The sequence below is a fragment of the Papaver somniferum genome, chromosome 4, assembly GCF_003573695.1.
Source record: "Papaver somniferum cultivar HN1 chromosome 4, ASM357369v1, whole genome shotgun sequence".
NCBI classification, from domain to species: domain Eukaryota; kingdom Viridiplantae; phylum Streptophyta; class Magnoliopsida; order Ranunculales; family Papaveraceae; genus Papaver; species Papaver somniferum.
Window position 1 is genome coordinate 64787488 of NC_039361.1, and position 16977 is coordinate 64804464.

General features: G+C 39.4%; 1 protein-coding gene across 1 annotated transcript; it reads left to right on the top strand.

Annotated features, from left to right (window-relative positions):
* The first annotated feature begins 1927 nt into the window (after positions 1-1927).
* Positions 1928-5849, top strand: LOC113272630 (MATH and LRR domain-containing protein PFE0570w-like). Its single transcript, XM_026522443.1, has 11 exons — positions 1928-1993; positions 2107-2235; positions 2433-2585; positions 2697-2847; positions 2992-3073; positions 3187-3282; positions 3422-3550; positions 3718-4018; positions 4180-4310; positions 4652-4874; positions 5310-5849. The coding sequence occupies exons 1-11, from the start codon at positions 1928-1930 to the stop codon at positions 5847-5849; spliced, it is 2001 nt and encodes a 666-aa protein (XP_026378228.1).
* The last annotated feature ends 11128 nt before the right edge of the window (positions 5850-16977 follow it).

The following is a 16977-nucleotide window of genomic DNA, read 5'->3' on the forward strand; positions in this document are numbered from 1 at the left end:
AAAACTCTAACATCTTACTAATCAAAATAACTAGATGGTTGAACAATCAGTAACATCATGTTGAAAGGAAAAAAAGTAGCTTCAAAGAAAAACGCATCACCAACAGTGGAAGCTTCAACATCAACTGAAGAAGAAATTCCGGCAGTTGCGGTAGAAGAAATTCAAACATCAGCATCACCAAGAACGAGATCAAAGTCAGCATTAAAAGATTCAACACCAATTTCATCCCCAACACCATCAGTTGCTGCAGAAGAGATTCGGAAATCAACATGACCAAAAACGAGATTGAAGAGATCATTAGAAGATTCAACATCAATTTCAGTACCAGAAACTTCAAAAAAATCACCAGCTAAGAAGAAATCAAAGCCTTCAAAGCCTTCAAATCCTCCAAAGTCTTCAAAGCCTTCAACATTTGTTATCTCAAAAAAAGGTAACAATTCAAGTCCAGTTCTGTCTATTTTTGAGCAATTTTTATTCATTTTCTTGTACATGTGTACAGATATGTACATCGCCATGTTGTTGCAGTGATTCATGTCCAGTTCTATCTGTTTTTTTAGCAATTTTTATTGGAATTGTTGCTGGTGTGTACATACTAGTACACCACAATGCTGTTGCAGTGATTCATGTCATGTTCTGTCTGTTTTAAAGATGATTATGTAGCAGTGTACTGGTTTGTACACCAGCAGGCTATTTCAAATTCATATGGCCTAATGTGTGTGTTATGCCGTCAATTGTGTTTACCGGTGTACACACCTTTGCACCAGCATGCTATTTCACCTTCATATGGCCTGTTGTGTGTGTTGTCAACCTGTTGTGCCTTAACTTGTGTTTACTGGTGTACATATCTTTGCACCAACATGTTATTTCATATTCATATGGACTAATGTGTATGTTCTCAACATATTATCCCATCTTTTTTGGTGTTGGTGTACACATCTTTGCACCAGCATGCTACTTCACCTTTATTTTGCCTGTTGTGTGTGTTTTAAAGCTGTTTTTGATAGATTTCTGTATAAGTGTAAAGATTTGTACACGCACATTGATTTATAGCATGTTGTGTGGTAAAAAATGTTGCTTTAGTTAGTTTTATGTAGGAGTGTACACAGCTATACACCTGTATGATATGGTCCTATTTATGCGTACAATTTGTACTTGTATGAGTATAATGAATGTATTATTCTTCTTGGTTCATTTCCGTAGATACCAACAAACCATATAGGTCAAGTTTCCATGCCTTCAGTGACTTTGTGAATAGAAACCGAGGAAGATGAAACAAAAAGAGGAGAAAAAGTATGGTTCACCAATTATCAACTAGAGAAGCAAAAAGAAGGACCATTCTGGCCTGTTGTAGATATCTTTGTCCACAAAAAAACAGACCGGAAAGATGAGAAAGATACAAGTAAAAAGAGAGATGATATATGGACTAAGAACCCAAACTCAATTCTGAAAATTATGAGACAGTATCGCCATGAAATTTGTGACTCAGGGGGACATTATTTCATGTTTGATACTACCAAGAAGAACAAGCAAGTGGCAGTAAAGAGTGAACCTGAGGATTTGTTTCTATTTTATGGGATTAAGATGGTGCCAATGGAAGTTGAAAAAGGGGAAGATGTAAAAACTGCAGCTGAAAAAAAATACGGTCCGCTGATAAACAGATTGACTCTTAAGAAACGAACTGAGCTGGGAAAAAAAGATGTGGAGGAGGAAATCATACGTATCATGAAGCTAAAACCAAAGTCGAAAATGGAGATTGAAAGAAATGCTGAAGACTTAGTGGTGTTTTTTACTATGTACTTCTGTATTCACGGTCTTTTTTACCCAGGAAAACGGAAGTATGATTAGCAAGAACCAGTTTGCACACTTTTTTGAGTCTTTGGATAGGATGAAGAGAACTTGATGTCCAGTTCATATACATGAGTATCTCATGGCGAGCATTAAGAAACATCAGGATTCACCACTTAAAGTTAATGGTTGTGTGATTTATCTGTTGGTGAGTTCACAGTTTTACACCTGATATATCCATTCACCATTTTAAATAATTATATTCATTGTGTTTGTTCCTTTCTCTTACATTTCCAACTATTCACCTATTTGTTAATTCAGCATTGGTTTGCTGAACACAACAAAATCATGAAGCCAAGCAATGAGGAAGGTTTGCCAAGGATTCTTAGGTGGATCATCAGCGACGTCAGTAATACAATCGAGAAAGACCTGAATGATGCCATGAAAAAGGTATCTCAAAAAACTTTCTTAGAATAGTATATGTACATGATTGTACATTGTTGATAGATTTTAAGAAATTTGTCTTGTGTACAAGAATGTACACTCTTACAACATGTGTAAAAAATTGTACACCTGTGATCAATGTTGATACTTTGGCATGTTTTCAGATGCAACCAGGATGGGTGAAGGCTTATACTGATGAATAGCGATTGCTTTTGGATGAGTACCGGAGGCAGAAACAAGAAAATAGCATAGATGTTGTGAAGGAAATGCGAAGAAAGGAGTTGGATGAGGAGCTTACTGAAGTTCTGGATAGGCAAGAAAGGCTTCTTAGTTTCATTAAAGAGAAAAGACTAAAAGTTAATGAATTTGGTCTAATGAACTTGACAGAAAGAGAAGCTAATGATTTCCGTAATTACACTTTGCATGAAATATTTAAATGTGCAAAGGAAATACGGCTTGAAACTTAGGAGATTGAGGAGGATGAGGATGAGGATGAGGAGGAGGAGGAGGAGGATGATAGGGAGGAGCACAAGGAATATGATGAGATTGAGGAGGATGAAGATGAGGAGGAGGAGGATGACAAGGTTGAGGAAGAGCACAAGGAAGATGATGATGATGGTGATGACAATGACAAGGAGGAGCACAATGAAGATGGTGATATGCATGATCATAATGCTGATGATAATGATGATGATGATGGTGATGACAATGACAATGAGGGTAGTAAGGGTGGTGATATGCATGATCATGACAATGACAAAGAGGGTAGCAAAGGTGGTGATGACGAGCATGAAACTGAATCTGAAAGGAATGAAGTTCCGTATGAAACTCCTGAAAAGCAAAGGTACAACATCATTTTTTTTAAATTTTAAAGTCATTTCTTTTTTTATATGTGTACATAGTCGTACACCAGTGTGTGAAAGCTAATACCTTTTTTTAAAACTTGAATCTTTTTAGCACTCATTCACCAAAGACCAATGAGGCAAATGAAGAAGAGGATGGCAAGGATGGAACAAGCCAAGGAGTTGAGTCTGAAACTGGTAACAAGCCGAGGTATATGTGCAGCTCGCATTTCTTCTCATTTTCTATATATGCGTACCAATATGTACACCTTAGTGATTTCTTCTGTGTGTGTATCAAGATTTACACCTTAGTGATTTCTCATTTTCTAAAAAAATTGCATTTTTTCCAGCACTCTTCTGCCAAAGGAAGTTGAAATCCCTGAAGGTCAAGAAGAGCATATGAACCTTAATGACCAGGATACTGCTCAAACTGATGAAATTGACAAAGTAGCTGGGTGTGAAGCTGCTAACAAACAAAGGTATAAAGAAAATGATCTCAGCTTATGTATTTTATTTTTTTTGTTTTCAGTATGTGTGTACAAGGATGTACACCTTTATGAATTCTTCTGAATTTGTGTACATACCTGTACATTGGTGTAAAACTCTGTACACCATTGAAAATTCTCATAAAAAAATCATTTTTCAGTACTTTTATGCCAAAGACAAGTGTTATCAATGAAGATAAACAAGACCAAGTGAACTTTGATGACCGGAATGTGATGGATGGCACTCGAACAGCTAAAATTGATGAAGCTACTATAATTGCAGCTGAAGCCATATGTCAGTTGGATCCTAAAGAAGTCCTTTTACTCACACAAGGAGAAGAATCACAGAATGAGACTTATACATCAATTGAGGACCCTCTAGACAACTTGTCTGAAACTGTATTCGTAAAGATTGAAAAAGGTTGTTACAGAATGGAACCAACTGAAGTGAAGGAAAAGATGGCAACCCTGATCCGCCACGATTGTCCAAGCTTTGCATTACTGAGCCAAGAAGATCCAAAAGAAGAGTCGTCGCAAAAATCATTATCCAATTAAGATGTACGAGAAAGGATCATTGAAGAAGCAGTGCAGTTCATTAAACAAAATCCTAGTGAATTTTTTAGCAGCCAAGAGGTAGAAGAAGAGAAGACGAATCCAGTGAGGACAAGAGCATGGAGGATGAAGGAAGAAGAGATGTTGAAGACACAAGCCGCTGGAAAGTTTTCCAAGACACCACAAAAGAGAAATACAAAAAGTAAGCTAGATCCTGAATTCACTGCCGAGGGTAAAACCAAACGAGTTGTGATAAAAGCAAATCCAAAAGGCAAGGGGATCAAATAGGGACAAGAACCAGGCTATCCTGCCCCAATAAAGAGAAAGGGAGATGTATATCGTCCTCACAATCCATTGCCAGATGTTCGTCTATCACCACTATACCACGCTATGCAACCAGGACAGGACAAAAAAAGGGTACAAAAATTCTTCGACTATGCAAGCATGGAGTAAGTTCACAAAACACCATGATTTAATCTTATAAAAAAAAATTATGTGCATAACTTTGTACACCATGTTAACATTTCCTTTATGTTTCCGCAGCTCTGTAGCTTGGCAACTAATAAGACTGGATGATCCAACAGTCAAGGAAGATATTTTGATTGTTGGAAGAGTACTTCGTGAACTGATGTTCAACAAATATCTGGACCAAGAGGTACTCCATTTCTACATCCATCGACGTAGAAGAGCACTTGTCAGAGATAGCATTCGTCATCCAGATGACAAAAAGTACCTGAGCTGTGAAATTATGAGTCCTACAACATGTGTAAGTTTCTCAAAAAAAATAATAAATGTCATATATAGTTACTTTAATATTGTGTACATAGTTTTACACCTAATTGACATGGCGTGTTCTATGTGTTTTTAGATTTCTTTAGCTGTGTACATTGATATACACCAATATGCATATATGATTGATACATGGTCTGTTAAGTGTTGATTGTTAGATTTATTTAGCTATGTACATAGATGTACACCAATATGCATCTATGATTGATACATGGTCTGCTAATTCTTGATTGTTAGATTTATATAGGTGTGTACATAGGTGTACACCTGTATATCATACATGGATATACGGTCTTCTTTCAGGCCTACAATGTTTGATTTGTTAGTTTTCTGTAGTAGTGTACATGCTTGTTAGTTTTCTGATTAAGGTGAGCCTAATTAATTTTGTTTTCTAACAAATTATTAATTACAGTACTATGTCAAGTATAATGTCACCAACGAGGTGCAAAAGCTTGTGGTTGATTTCATACGGGACATGCCTGGGAATCTGGAAGTTCTTGTAATCCCTATCAATCACTCTACAGATCAGACGAGGATGGGATTACGCTGGTCACTTTTGAATTTTGATTTCGAAGCTAAGGAATGGAAATGGTATAACTCGTTACACTCAGAAAATGAACAGTCATATAAAGACGATGCAAAGAAACTAGCAGATGTGGTACAAGTGAAACTCAATAAGAAGAGAGCATTGAAGGGTCATCCACCTATAGAAGAGCAAGAATTAAACATCATGACATTCCATTCACAAGGAATCAACCCGGACTGTCTAATATATACTTCTTACTTTATGAAACGAAGTATGAAGACAACAAAAGGTATGAAAAAAGGTCAGCAGAGGGCCGAAGACATTTTTCAGCAAATGAGATCAAAATTGGTGGCCAAGATGTTGACAAAAGTCGGATGGTATGAAAAGGGGTGGGATATAGCGAAGGACGAGGAGCATAATCAGTAGCGCAAGACTACAGGAAAGCAACCATTGAAGAGGAAGAAGAGTTTTTAATCTTCATTCAAGATCACTTTCTGAATTTCTTCTAAACATTTTTAATCTTCAGACAAATTTAAGTTTTCAACTTTCTGTTTAAGACTTGTCACTATTATAAAGACCTTGAATTAATGTTTTTTATTAGTTTCAATTTTGATGTTCTGAAAATAGACTTATGTCAGGCAATGGTACACGAAGGTGTACATAATAGTACACATGTACTAACAGAAACATAAAACAGAAAAAGTAATAACCTAGTATCAATCATTAAACAGCAAAAATAAAAACTAATTACTGGCATTAGAACTGAAAAGATAGAATATTACTAAACAAAATAAACTAGAAGCATCCATTGTACAACAAGGTGTACATAATGCTACACATGTAAAAAAGACAGGTAAGAAAAGTGAAGTGCACAGGAAGGTGTACATAATGGTACACAGATCCTGACACTAATTATCCATGAATAGAAAAATGAAAAGACATTACCAAAAGTAAAAACCAAAAAACATAGAATCTTTCAAACAAATCAAACATAATAAAAAGCATCAAGGCATGGGGCAGGTAGCTCTGTTGTGGTGACCAAGAGTGAAGCACTTTGTGCACATCATAGGCCTCTTTTGCTTCTTCCAAGCCTTCTTGAAACACTGTTCTCTTCGTCAACCGGGTGGAGGCAAAGGAATAGGAACAATAATCCTATCACTAGGATCATAAGACTGCGGCTTGTCATAATTGGGGATTGGCAAGATGATCTCTTGGTATGTCCTGTTGTACCATTCAGTGGTGAAGTATGGCTCAACAAATGAATAGATGTCCTCCCTTGTAGATTGAATGGCAGCACAAGCATGTGCGCAGGTAAAACCATTTACTTGCCACCTGTGACACGTACAGGATCTCTCCAACAGATCTACAGAATGAGTGCGGGGAGACCTGACTTCATACAATATTGTCATAGACTCAACAACAGTCCAAGTACGACCAATGTTGATGTTCTCGTTTAGTAAATCCTCGTATACGGGAGTGAGCCTAGTGTTAAAATTTTCAAGACCTTCAACCCTTCTCTTAGAATTCATCTGCATAACCTTCAAACTAAGATAATAAAAACACAAAACATAAACTCAAAACATGATATAGAATAAATACAAATAAAACATGTGTACAACAATGTACACAGTTGCAGAATCACAGATATAACATGTGTACAAGTATGTACACATCAAGCAAATCCATGTGTGCGACAGTAAAAAATAAATGAATGAAACACTAAACATAAAACTCACCGTATCGCATCGAGAAGAGAAAAAGCAGGCAGCTTTTTGAACTCAAGAATCCAGTTATTGAATGACTCGGCGATAGATGAAGAGTGAGCAGCATATCTGCATACAGGGAAAAATGCATTTGCCCATTTCTCCTTTGGAATGGTCCTGATATAATTAGCAACATGTCCACAACCAATTGCATGCATGCCCCGCAAAGCTTCTTCAAAGTTTGATCCTGTGTAAGAGTAAGCAGCTTTGTAAAACAAATCAATAACGGCATTGTAATTCGCATCACCTTTTCCAATAGGGAGATTGCACTTGATGTGGTAAAATCAATAGCTGTGATATGAACCAGGAAATGCTCTTGGAATGCCCTGCAGAAGTCCTTCGTGACGATCACTAAGGAAAACAATCGGACGATCATCGACCACTTGTTGAAGATTATCCAGAAACCAAAGCCAGTTGTCTTTGTTTTCAGATAAAACAATAGCAAAGGCATATGGGTAAAAACCATCATTTCCATTGACACATGTTGCAGCCATCAAAGTACCCCTGAATCTACCAATGAGTAAAGTAGCGTCCAAGTAAATCATGGGCCTGGGATACCTATAGCTATGCTTGCAAGCACCGAAACAGATGAAAATCCGCTTAAATCTTCCAGTTTCTTCATCAACTTCAAGTTTCACAAAGCTATCAGGATTAGTTTGCTCAATGGCTTTCACATACCAATTTAAATCGCTATACGACTTCTCGTCGTCACCATATTGATCTTCAAATACAGCTTCTTTCCCTCTACGGGCATGGTGATACTTAATATTGGACCCATAAGTCTTCTTAAAGAGTGACATTATCTATTTGGGTTTCACAGTGGCATCACCCTGTATACTATCAGCGATCAAATGCTTAACTAACTTGGTTGTCACCACATGACTCTTCAACCTCAAACCAACACCACAGCTACAAAAAAAAGTCTGGAATAAGTAATGTGCACCACATTGTACACTTAATAAAATCTCAAAAACAACAACACACATGCAAAAAGAAAGCACATACCAAGCAAGAATATGAAATTTACACCACAAGTGCCACACAAAAAGCCTACAACAAGTAATGTGCACCACAATGTACACCTAAAACAAGTCTACATATTAAAACCTAAAAATCAATAACATGGATCAAAAAAACAAGTGAACACCACTAACCTGTGAATAACGTTAGAATCTTTCAGCACAAACCGAGAAATATCACCATTCACAGGCCCAAAGTGAATCCTCCAACCACAACCATCTTCTTCGCACTTCGCAGTAAAACGAGTCTTGTCGTTTTTAAGAATAAGAATCTTGTAACCAGTACACATCTTGTATTGATCAACAGCAATCCTTACAGCTTTAACACCACCCACAAATTCTCTACCAATATTGTCAAAAACATAACGCCATTCATCGATAATGAGAGGCTTGGCCTTGTCCACGTCATGATCGACCACACTTACAAGCTTAGGACTTTCACTTACACAAGAGTTTGAAGTACTAGCACCATAACTACTGCTACAACCAGAATTAGAACGAGACAAAGACCTTGAACTAGTGCTACAACCAGTATGCTTCGGAATCACATCAACATTCAAATAGAAATCTTCATTGTTCATCTGAATAACAAGAGCAACTAAACCTTGAAGTTGTATATCACCTTGTATAAAAACTACTTGATTAGTATCCATATAGGAAAAACGTATACTCAAAGGGGACAAAGACCTCCACTTCTTACAGGAAAAATGCTTCAATTCATCAACGGTGATTAAAGTATTAACACGAAACGCAGAAGAATGTTCACCATGATTCAAAACAGCATGAACGAACTTCTCAGACATATTTGATACACCTACATATAACAAAAGATATAATAATAGTTTCAGATTCCATAACCTAAAACTTGAAGAGTGTACAGGAAAGTACACATTTAATCGAAGGCAAAAATCAAATAACAGTAAACTTCAAATCAAAACTAGTCCATCGATTAATCGAAGATATAAGCTTCAGAATCTTACTAGAACACATAATTGAATAAACCAAAAGCATATGATCTAATATCAGTTCGATTTCATATCATGCATCATAACACCAAACACCAAAAAACAGTAATCAAAATCATTTAACAAAAATCAAAAGCTAAAATACACCAAAAATCAAATCAATAACATACAAACAATAATATGTAACAGATTGAATTCATATCATCAACTGATAAAATAAAAAAAAAAAAACTAAATATCAGAAAAGGGATTCAACGATGAAGCAAAAACAGAACTAACCTGAATTTGAATTCCACTAAATATCAGAAACGATGAAATCCAACCTAACCTCTATGAAACTATTAAATTGCTGAAACTGAAGTTGAATTCTGGATCGATCTATCTCTGAAATCTGACGTGAATTCAAATCTGAGATCGAAAATAATCCCGTAACTACACTTTACCAGTAACCTGAAGTTGAATCGCAACCAAATTTCTCTCTGAAACGGTTAAATCGCCTACGAATTTCTTCTCTGTCCGGCTCCCTGTTTTGGACTCATGTTTGAGATCTGAAATTTTCGATTTCAAATCCTCATTTTATGTATGGAATCGTCTCAAGGGTAGTTACGGGATATTGGAAATACAGGAAAATCGGGATCGGTCCCAAATTTTGGACTAACTCGTCCATATTTGGATTAAATTGTTTGAGACGGGGAATTTCTGGACTAGAGAATACTAGGCCTGAGATGAGAGGACTAAAGCGTCCCAAGCCCAGTAACTTTGGGACTAAACGTCAATTTACCCGATCTCAAGATGGTAGAACTCAGGTCCGAATCAGCAACAAACCCTGAGAACACTAGCGCTGAAATCATCCCCGGTACTAACGCTCCTTCCAGTGGAATTAATACGCCACCTGCCAACACCAGCGACGTGGAAAATGTGCCTTCAGGTGTTACACCTCCGATCACCAGAGCCAGAGCCGCTGCCGCCACCCCCAACGTTTCTTCAAGTGTGACAGCTCCAACCGTCACCAGAGTCGCTGCTACTCCACCATCAGCACGAGAGACTGGAAGATCCAGAAGAAGCCGATCTCTTTCCACTGTTGATTTGATGGAAAGACAAAAGGTTCTCGTAAGGATCAGACAGACATGGCTATAACTCAGAAAGAGATACCTATTTTCCTCAAGAAACTAACGGAACGGCTACCACAAGAGTCACGTCAACCCCAGATGGATCTGACAAGGAATACTTTTAACATCCGGCGCAGACACTTCAGCAGGACGCACGTTTAAAGATGAAGAGGCTCGTGTTGCTCTTGAACGCCCAGTAGAAAGGAATCATTAATCCAATTTCATTACACGTGAAGATCAGGAATGACTTCTCCAAAATCGAGGCAAAGAAAATCAGCAACCCTCTTGAGTTCACAGAGACCCTCTTCCCGTCTGCATGATTTATGGGGACTTCGCCCACAAAATCTTGCAGTCTATGATGAAACATTTATGTGAGATTATGTATTTTCTCCAAGGCGCAGCGTCAAGACATATTTGCAGCTATCAACCGCATTGCATCAGGAAAGCAGCCGTTTCCATCCAGGGAAGCCGTTCCCAAACACCAACCTCTCTTGGAAAGAACGATTGATAGATGGAACTGGGGACTCCCAACCACTGTTCACTTGAAGGATGTCGAGTATGACAGCATGCTGATTGACGCGGCCGCCGACTTCAACATTGTAACCGTCAAGGCTCTGAGAGTTGCAAGGAAAGTCAAACAGAAGAAGCGTATTCTTTCCCATGAGGAGAAAAACACGACTTTCCGACCAGCACTACTTGTGTCGTCTTGCCATATACCATATCGTATCAAGTCGTTTTTCGAGGTCAAGGGTTAGTAGCGCCCTCACTGGAGTTTTCTCCAGCAGCCGCTTCGACGTTTCCCTCCAGGAGTCGCTTCAACGTTCTCTCCAGAAGTCGCTCCGCTTCAATATTCGTTCCAGCAGCCGCTCCGCTTCAGCGTTCTCTCCATAAGCTGCTCCAGGATCTGAATCCGAAGCTTCAACGTTTTTCTCCATAAGCTTCAACGTCCTCTCCAAGAGCCGAAGCCGCTTTAACGCCTCTTTCCTGCCAAAAATCGTGCCGTAGATGCCACACTCTTCCCTGTCAAGGATCGTGATCACATCCATCCAAGGTTCGTAGTTGTGGCCACATTTTGATCCATCTCTCCAAACCCCGTGGTCATGGACAGTTTACTCGTTTACGCATCCAGCCAATCCCTTTGCTTCTATGGACTCCCATGCAATTCCATCCAACCTATTTTGGTTCCCACGAAGATGTAGTCCCTTCTGATCACATCTTCTGCCAAGAACTGTTGCTGCTCGTTTGTCGATACCAGCCTGAGCTTTACCATAGCAACAACCACTACAAAAGTAATCCTTACTTCTCCATATTTTAGTTTCACGTGGAAGAAGTAATAGAGTCGCCAGTACGGATGCAAGATGATATCTTTATCATGGTCAACTCACCGACCATACAAGATGGAAACATGTAAACCACACTTGGGGACTGAGGCTCTACACGAGATCCCTTCACTGTCAAATCTCAGAAGACACGATCAACCAAAAAGTCATGGCCACGACAAGGTCATCCACCCTTCAAAGGTGTAAAGTAAGAATATCATCACCTCTCTGTCTAGAAGGCGCCTGCAACACTTTACGAGGCCGCGGAGGATCCCAAGCCTACTCAGAAAAAGCAACTTCAGTAACCAAAGAGAAGTGCGACTGAGGACTGCTCATCACGGTCCATCCCCTACAACAATCAAGCATTCATGATATAACTCCAGGGACGCGGCTGAAACATTTTTCTTGAAAATACAGAGGGAGCCAAAATTAATGACATAACTCTCTCACTTCTACCTCTTCATTATCCAGAATGTTTCGTCCATGTGATATTCTAAGCATCCCAGCATCACATACAGGGGAGTATGATAAGATTATCAAATCCCATAGTCATGGTTTCAAGGCGGCGCAATTAAATTAGGATACAATTGGGGATTAAAGCATCCTTCATGTTTAGAAGCGTAAACGCAGTCACCACCTTACCAGTGAATGCAGCAGAAGTACATATTCCACGAGAAAATAGGCTCGGGATAATTACACATGGGGAATACCAGAATGGGATGCCTTCACTGCCCTCAACCAGGTTATTTCCGATTTCAACATCGTCACTTTCAAAGTTTTACGAGCCACAAGAATTTCTCAACATGAAACCATACACGTGCATCAAAAACCCCAAAAGCACGCCACAGAGATACATTCACATATCCATCCACGCCATCGGATATAACAGAAGTATAACTGGGGACTACTCACCGCATCCCATTCCATCCAATAATCCAAGATTCAGAAGATGGTTCAAAGGATGTTGCTTGGAATGAAGTCCTGGTAGCAGCATATCGGCGACGGAGCGCCTCTCAACTCATCTATTTCGCGCCCAATGGTTCCAGAATATTTTGACCAACAACGCAACCACAATCTCCAAGATTAGCCCTGACATGATCATTGCCGAGCATATATTTCTTCCATCCATCCCAAGAGTGTAATGGAGTTTGTAAAATTTAAAATTCATTGGAGAGGTTAGATACTCATTTTTCTGGAGCTAGACCTTAGTACACATTCTGGAGAAGACCGATGATATTGTTGATTGGCTACATGCGAGAGCAACTACCTTGAGTTCTCCTGGATCGCCTTGCCGCTGATTATAACTATTGAAGATTATTTTGTGGCCGTTAATTCTCGCTCTACCACCGCTAACAAACGACGAAGAGGAGCCAGATGTTGCAGACGAAAGCACAGAGTCGGACGAGCAACAAAAAACAGAAGAGGGTCGATACCCTTTTTCATACGAACAGAGTTTCTAGGGTTTGATTATAAGAAGAATTACCCATTGCTCCATGAACGAGAATAGATGATTGGGCACACCACACTGATGCTCCATAAACAAACAAGACGTGTGATAATATCTGCGCTCCGTGGCTCCAGCACTCCGTGCTCAAGCCAGCGCCATCTTTTCTGCTCCACAGCTAGCCAACAACGCCATTGACCTAGCTAGCGCCAACAATACGCTCCACATCCAGCGGCATCTTCCCCGCTCCATAGCCAGCGCCACCTTTCTTCTCCACGGCCGGCCAACAATCCGCGCCAAGCCAGCGCCAACAGAACGCGGCCAAACCCGCGCCATCAGTCAGCCAACCAAAGCAGCGTCAGCCACCTTTCCATAGTCGGCTAGCACCCGCTCCGCGGACCAAGTCGCACTGCCACCTCTGCCGATCAGTAGCCAAAGTTGCAACGTTGATGCCAACACCCCAAGGCTAAGCCGAATTTATGCAAAGCCGCCAATGCAAGGATCATAGATTCTTCATACCTTCCGAAAAAGGTTAGCCAAATCTTCCTGAAAATCTCTTCATGACTTGTCGTTTTGATTTTATCCTCGTATGTCACCATCTCATGCTTACCCTGCAACAATGCCACTGTTCCGAGCTAAGCAGGGGACTTAATGTTGATGGTGGTTTTTAGCTTAGGGTTAAAATTGTAAAATCTTGCATCTGATGTGACGTTACTCTGCAAGGAAACGGAGCCGTTGAGTGCCAACCTCTCCACTGGCATACTTATTGAGGCGTTCAATATATTTACATGAAATTTACCCAAATTGGAGGATGTAGCAACCATCCCAAACACTCTGTAAATTTCGGCACTTCGCCTACGTAAGACTCACTGAGTACTTTTCCTGTGCTATGTTCCCCGGAAGAACCCTTAATATCGGTATGACATGACGAATTTATGTTCACTCACAGCAGAGTAGCACGGATCTCCAAGTACCAAAGTTAAGGTCATTGCACGAAATGCTCAAACATAAAGCACACTGCACTCTGTAAAAAAGGAATTTTGTGACAGCACACAAAATCCAATCAATAATTGTGATAACTCACAAAAAACTCATGAACCTCACTAATTTGCAGAAATTAGGGTTTCGCGCCTTGCGCAGTATATCAGACTGTACTTGTCGAAATTAAGCCTAGACAAACTAGGTAATTATTCCGTCATGGATTAGCAAGAGATAAATCTTTCCCAGAATCAGAAAACAATGAGCCGCAGCAAAGGGATGCGTGGCCATGCCTTAGGCCAGCCGGCGCCATCTGCCATTGGCCACGCCCCATCCTAAACTGCCATATTTTCCCTCGACCAATCAGGTCGCCTAAAATTCGCCACACGCACATAAGTCGTGGCTGGGCCCATACTAACCGACCCCATGTTCCATCAACCAATCAGGTTGCTCTAAAGCCGCCACACTCACACCAAATGTAGCCATGCCCATGCTTGGCCGGCTCCTCTCCTTCCTACTGATAGACACATTTTTGTGTCTAATTTGTCCTCAATGTTCTGTATTGTTGGTACTCGATTTCGTACTTATTATGGTGATTTATGTGTTTCTACGTATTTTTGGGAAATAAACATTTTTGGAAAATTCGTCTCGAAAAGTTTCTCGGGGCACCACCGAAGAAGTACTAATGGCACCCTCATTTTGAATAAGGGCACCCCCAGGCACCCCAGCTGTTAAAGGCGTCCATACTCTGGATAGAGGGAAACTATCATCTTCCTCATTTGAAACTGAATTTTGGCGGGAAACTTGTTTCTCACCTGCAGAATTTTTTGCTCGAGATTTGAGGACATTTTAGAGAGACTCAATGGCTGAGAATTGTTGGGATGATGTGACTGGTCTTAACAGACATGGTATGGCTTATTTTGTAGGATAAAATTGGCTAGATTCTCGCGTTGAAGAAGACAGAGGCGTACGTGCATGGGAAGATATTCTCCATTAAACTCATGGATATTTGGTCGGATTTTCTCTTGTTTTGGATATATACCAGCCTGTTATACTACAACATGGTTGGTAAGTGCTTTCAATTCGATCAAAGAGGAAGATACACGTAATCTCGTGAAACAGGGAAAGAAAATATTCCCGAGAATATTTTTCTTCAATACTGAGTAATGGAAGATTTGCTGGAGTTATGGAGGATTATTTTCGGTTCTGGGAGGCTATTTAAGGTGTACGTAGAGAAGCATAGGAGAGATGGAGTGATAGGGGAGCGAACAGAGGGTTGAGGATGGAGAAAAATCAAGTTGCAGAGATGAACCAGTTTTGCTGGTGAAGAAGAACACAAAGAACATTAGACCACAAAAGACAATCGTATTGCTACAGTGCCAGCGACACTTCATATTTATCGTTCTCTGTAACAGTTTGGTTTGTAACAAATATAACTGTTACAAACCCAGTTTTAATTATTTCTCACCTTTTCCATCATTTGTAAACACCTTTTTGAGCAATGAAAATTCCTTTGAGTGTGTTTTCACCATGCGGAGCTAGACCCATCACTGGGACGACGGAGGAGGCTGTGTTTCGTTCATGTGGTAATTAAAATAATTCTTTTATAACTATTTGCATAGAATTTAATTGTTTTATGATTAATTATTTGTTATTTTGTTTGGTGTCGCATGCTTGGTTTTAATTACTTTTGATGCGTCATGCTCACAACTTACAACTAATGTTTTATGAAATCTACTTTGGCAAAGAATAGAGTTATTGTTTCTTTTGTTTTGAGCTATAAATGTCTGGGATTAATTTATGAACCCCATGAACATGAAAAGCAGTGGAATCCCGAGTCCCAGTAAATTCTTCATCCCGTGACATATTTTATATATAATTTCTTCTTTTAGTATTTTTATATTTAAGCCTAGAATCAATTCAACAAAGTCCGAGAGAAAGACAACCTTCTTACCAATATATAAAATTCGATCAATTTTTGGCGCCGCCGACGCGATTTTTATTATAGATTTGTTTTTTAGGTTTTATTTTATTTTTTCTTTTTTACGCGTTTTGGTATTTTTGTTTGCTTTTAGATTTGGAGCTAAGCTAAAAGAAAAGAGAAAGTGCTGAAAAGAAAGGAAAAGCCCAAAAGGGAAAGAAAAGAGAAATCCAAAAGGAGTGAAGAAGAAGATTTTGTAAATAACTTTATTTTTATTTTTTTTAGAAACTGTATAAGGTTTTTATTTTTGTAATATTTTATTTTAGACATTTTTTTTTCTTCTTTTCTTTTGGACATTGAACATTGGACTTTATTTTTAAAACCCTACGGAAGGGTAGTTTTAAATAAACTGTTTGCAGAGAAGGACGGCGATTACGATATCTCCTCGGCCCCTCGGGTTCGTACATGACATAGGAGTCGTGGCCCGAGTCGACTTCAACGGTTCATCCCCCGTCTGGAACGGGAGGTAAGAATTATAAACACCCGTGAATCCCCTGTCAGCGGGTTTACTGGATGATTTCGTATGCATACAAGTTGAGGACCTGAAATCGGATTTAATTTTCTAGTAAAGGGAAAAGGCCTGGACAAATCAAGATAAGGACTCGGATTTCATCACCGTTTTCTTCTTGCCCGCCTTAGGAACACGTAACCTACGCGAACCTAAGCCTTAAAATTTGGACTAGAACGAGACCGATAGGGTAACGAGCTTATTAGGAAAGTCGTTCGAAAAATATTGGTTACTCTTTTGAGCATACTTTGAAGTTCATGATGGTTACTGTGAGTTGAATACGCCGCCTTGTAACGCCGGTGAGGCCTTGGGTATCAAAGCTCCACTGAGCTTCCCTCGTCTCTATTCAACTTACTTTAACTCAGATTGATTCCAGGGAGGTTTTCTCAGATTGTAACGAATTCCTTTTCGAAAGAATAGAATCTAGTCTAGAAACAATCTAAGTGGAGCCATCATGCTTTTTGTTTG

Coding starts and splice junctions, on each gene's coding strand:
- LOC113272630 (XM_026522443.1), top strand. CDS start 1,928: ATGGCGAGCATTAAGAAACATCAGGATTCACCACTTAAAGTTAATGGT. Junction 2,586..2,696: donor TTAAAGAGAAAAGACTAAAA/GTTAATGAATTT, acceptor CTTGAAACTTAG/GAGATTGAGGAGGATGAGGA. Junction 3,283..3,421: donor GAAACTGGTAACAAGCCGAG/GTATATGTGCAG, acceptor CATTTTTTCCAG/CACTCTTCTGCCAAAGGAAG.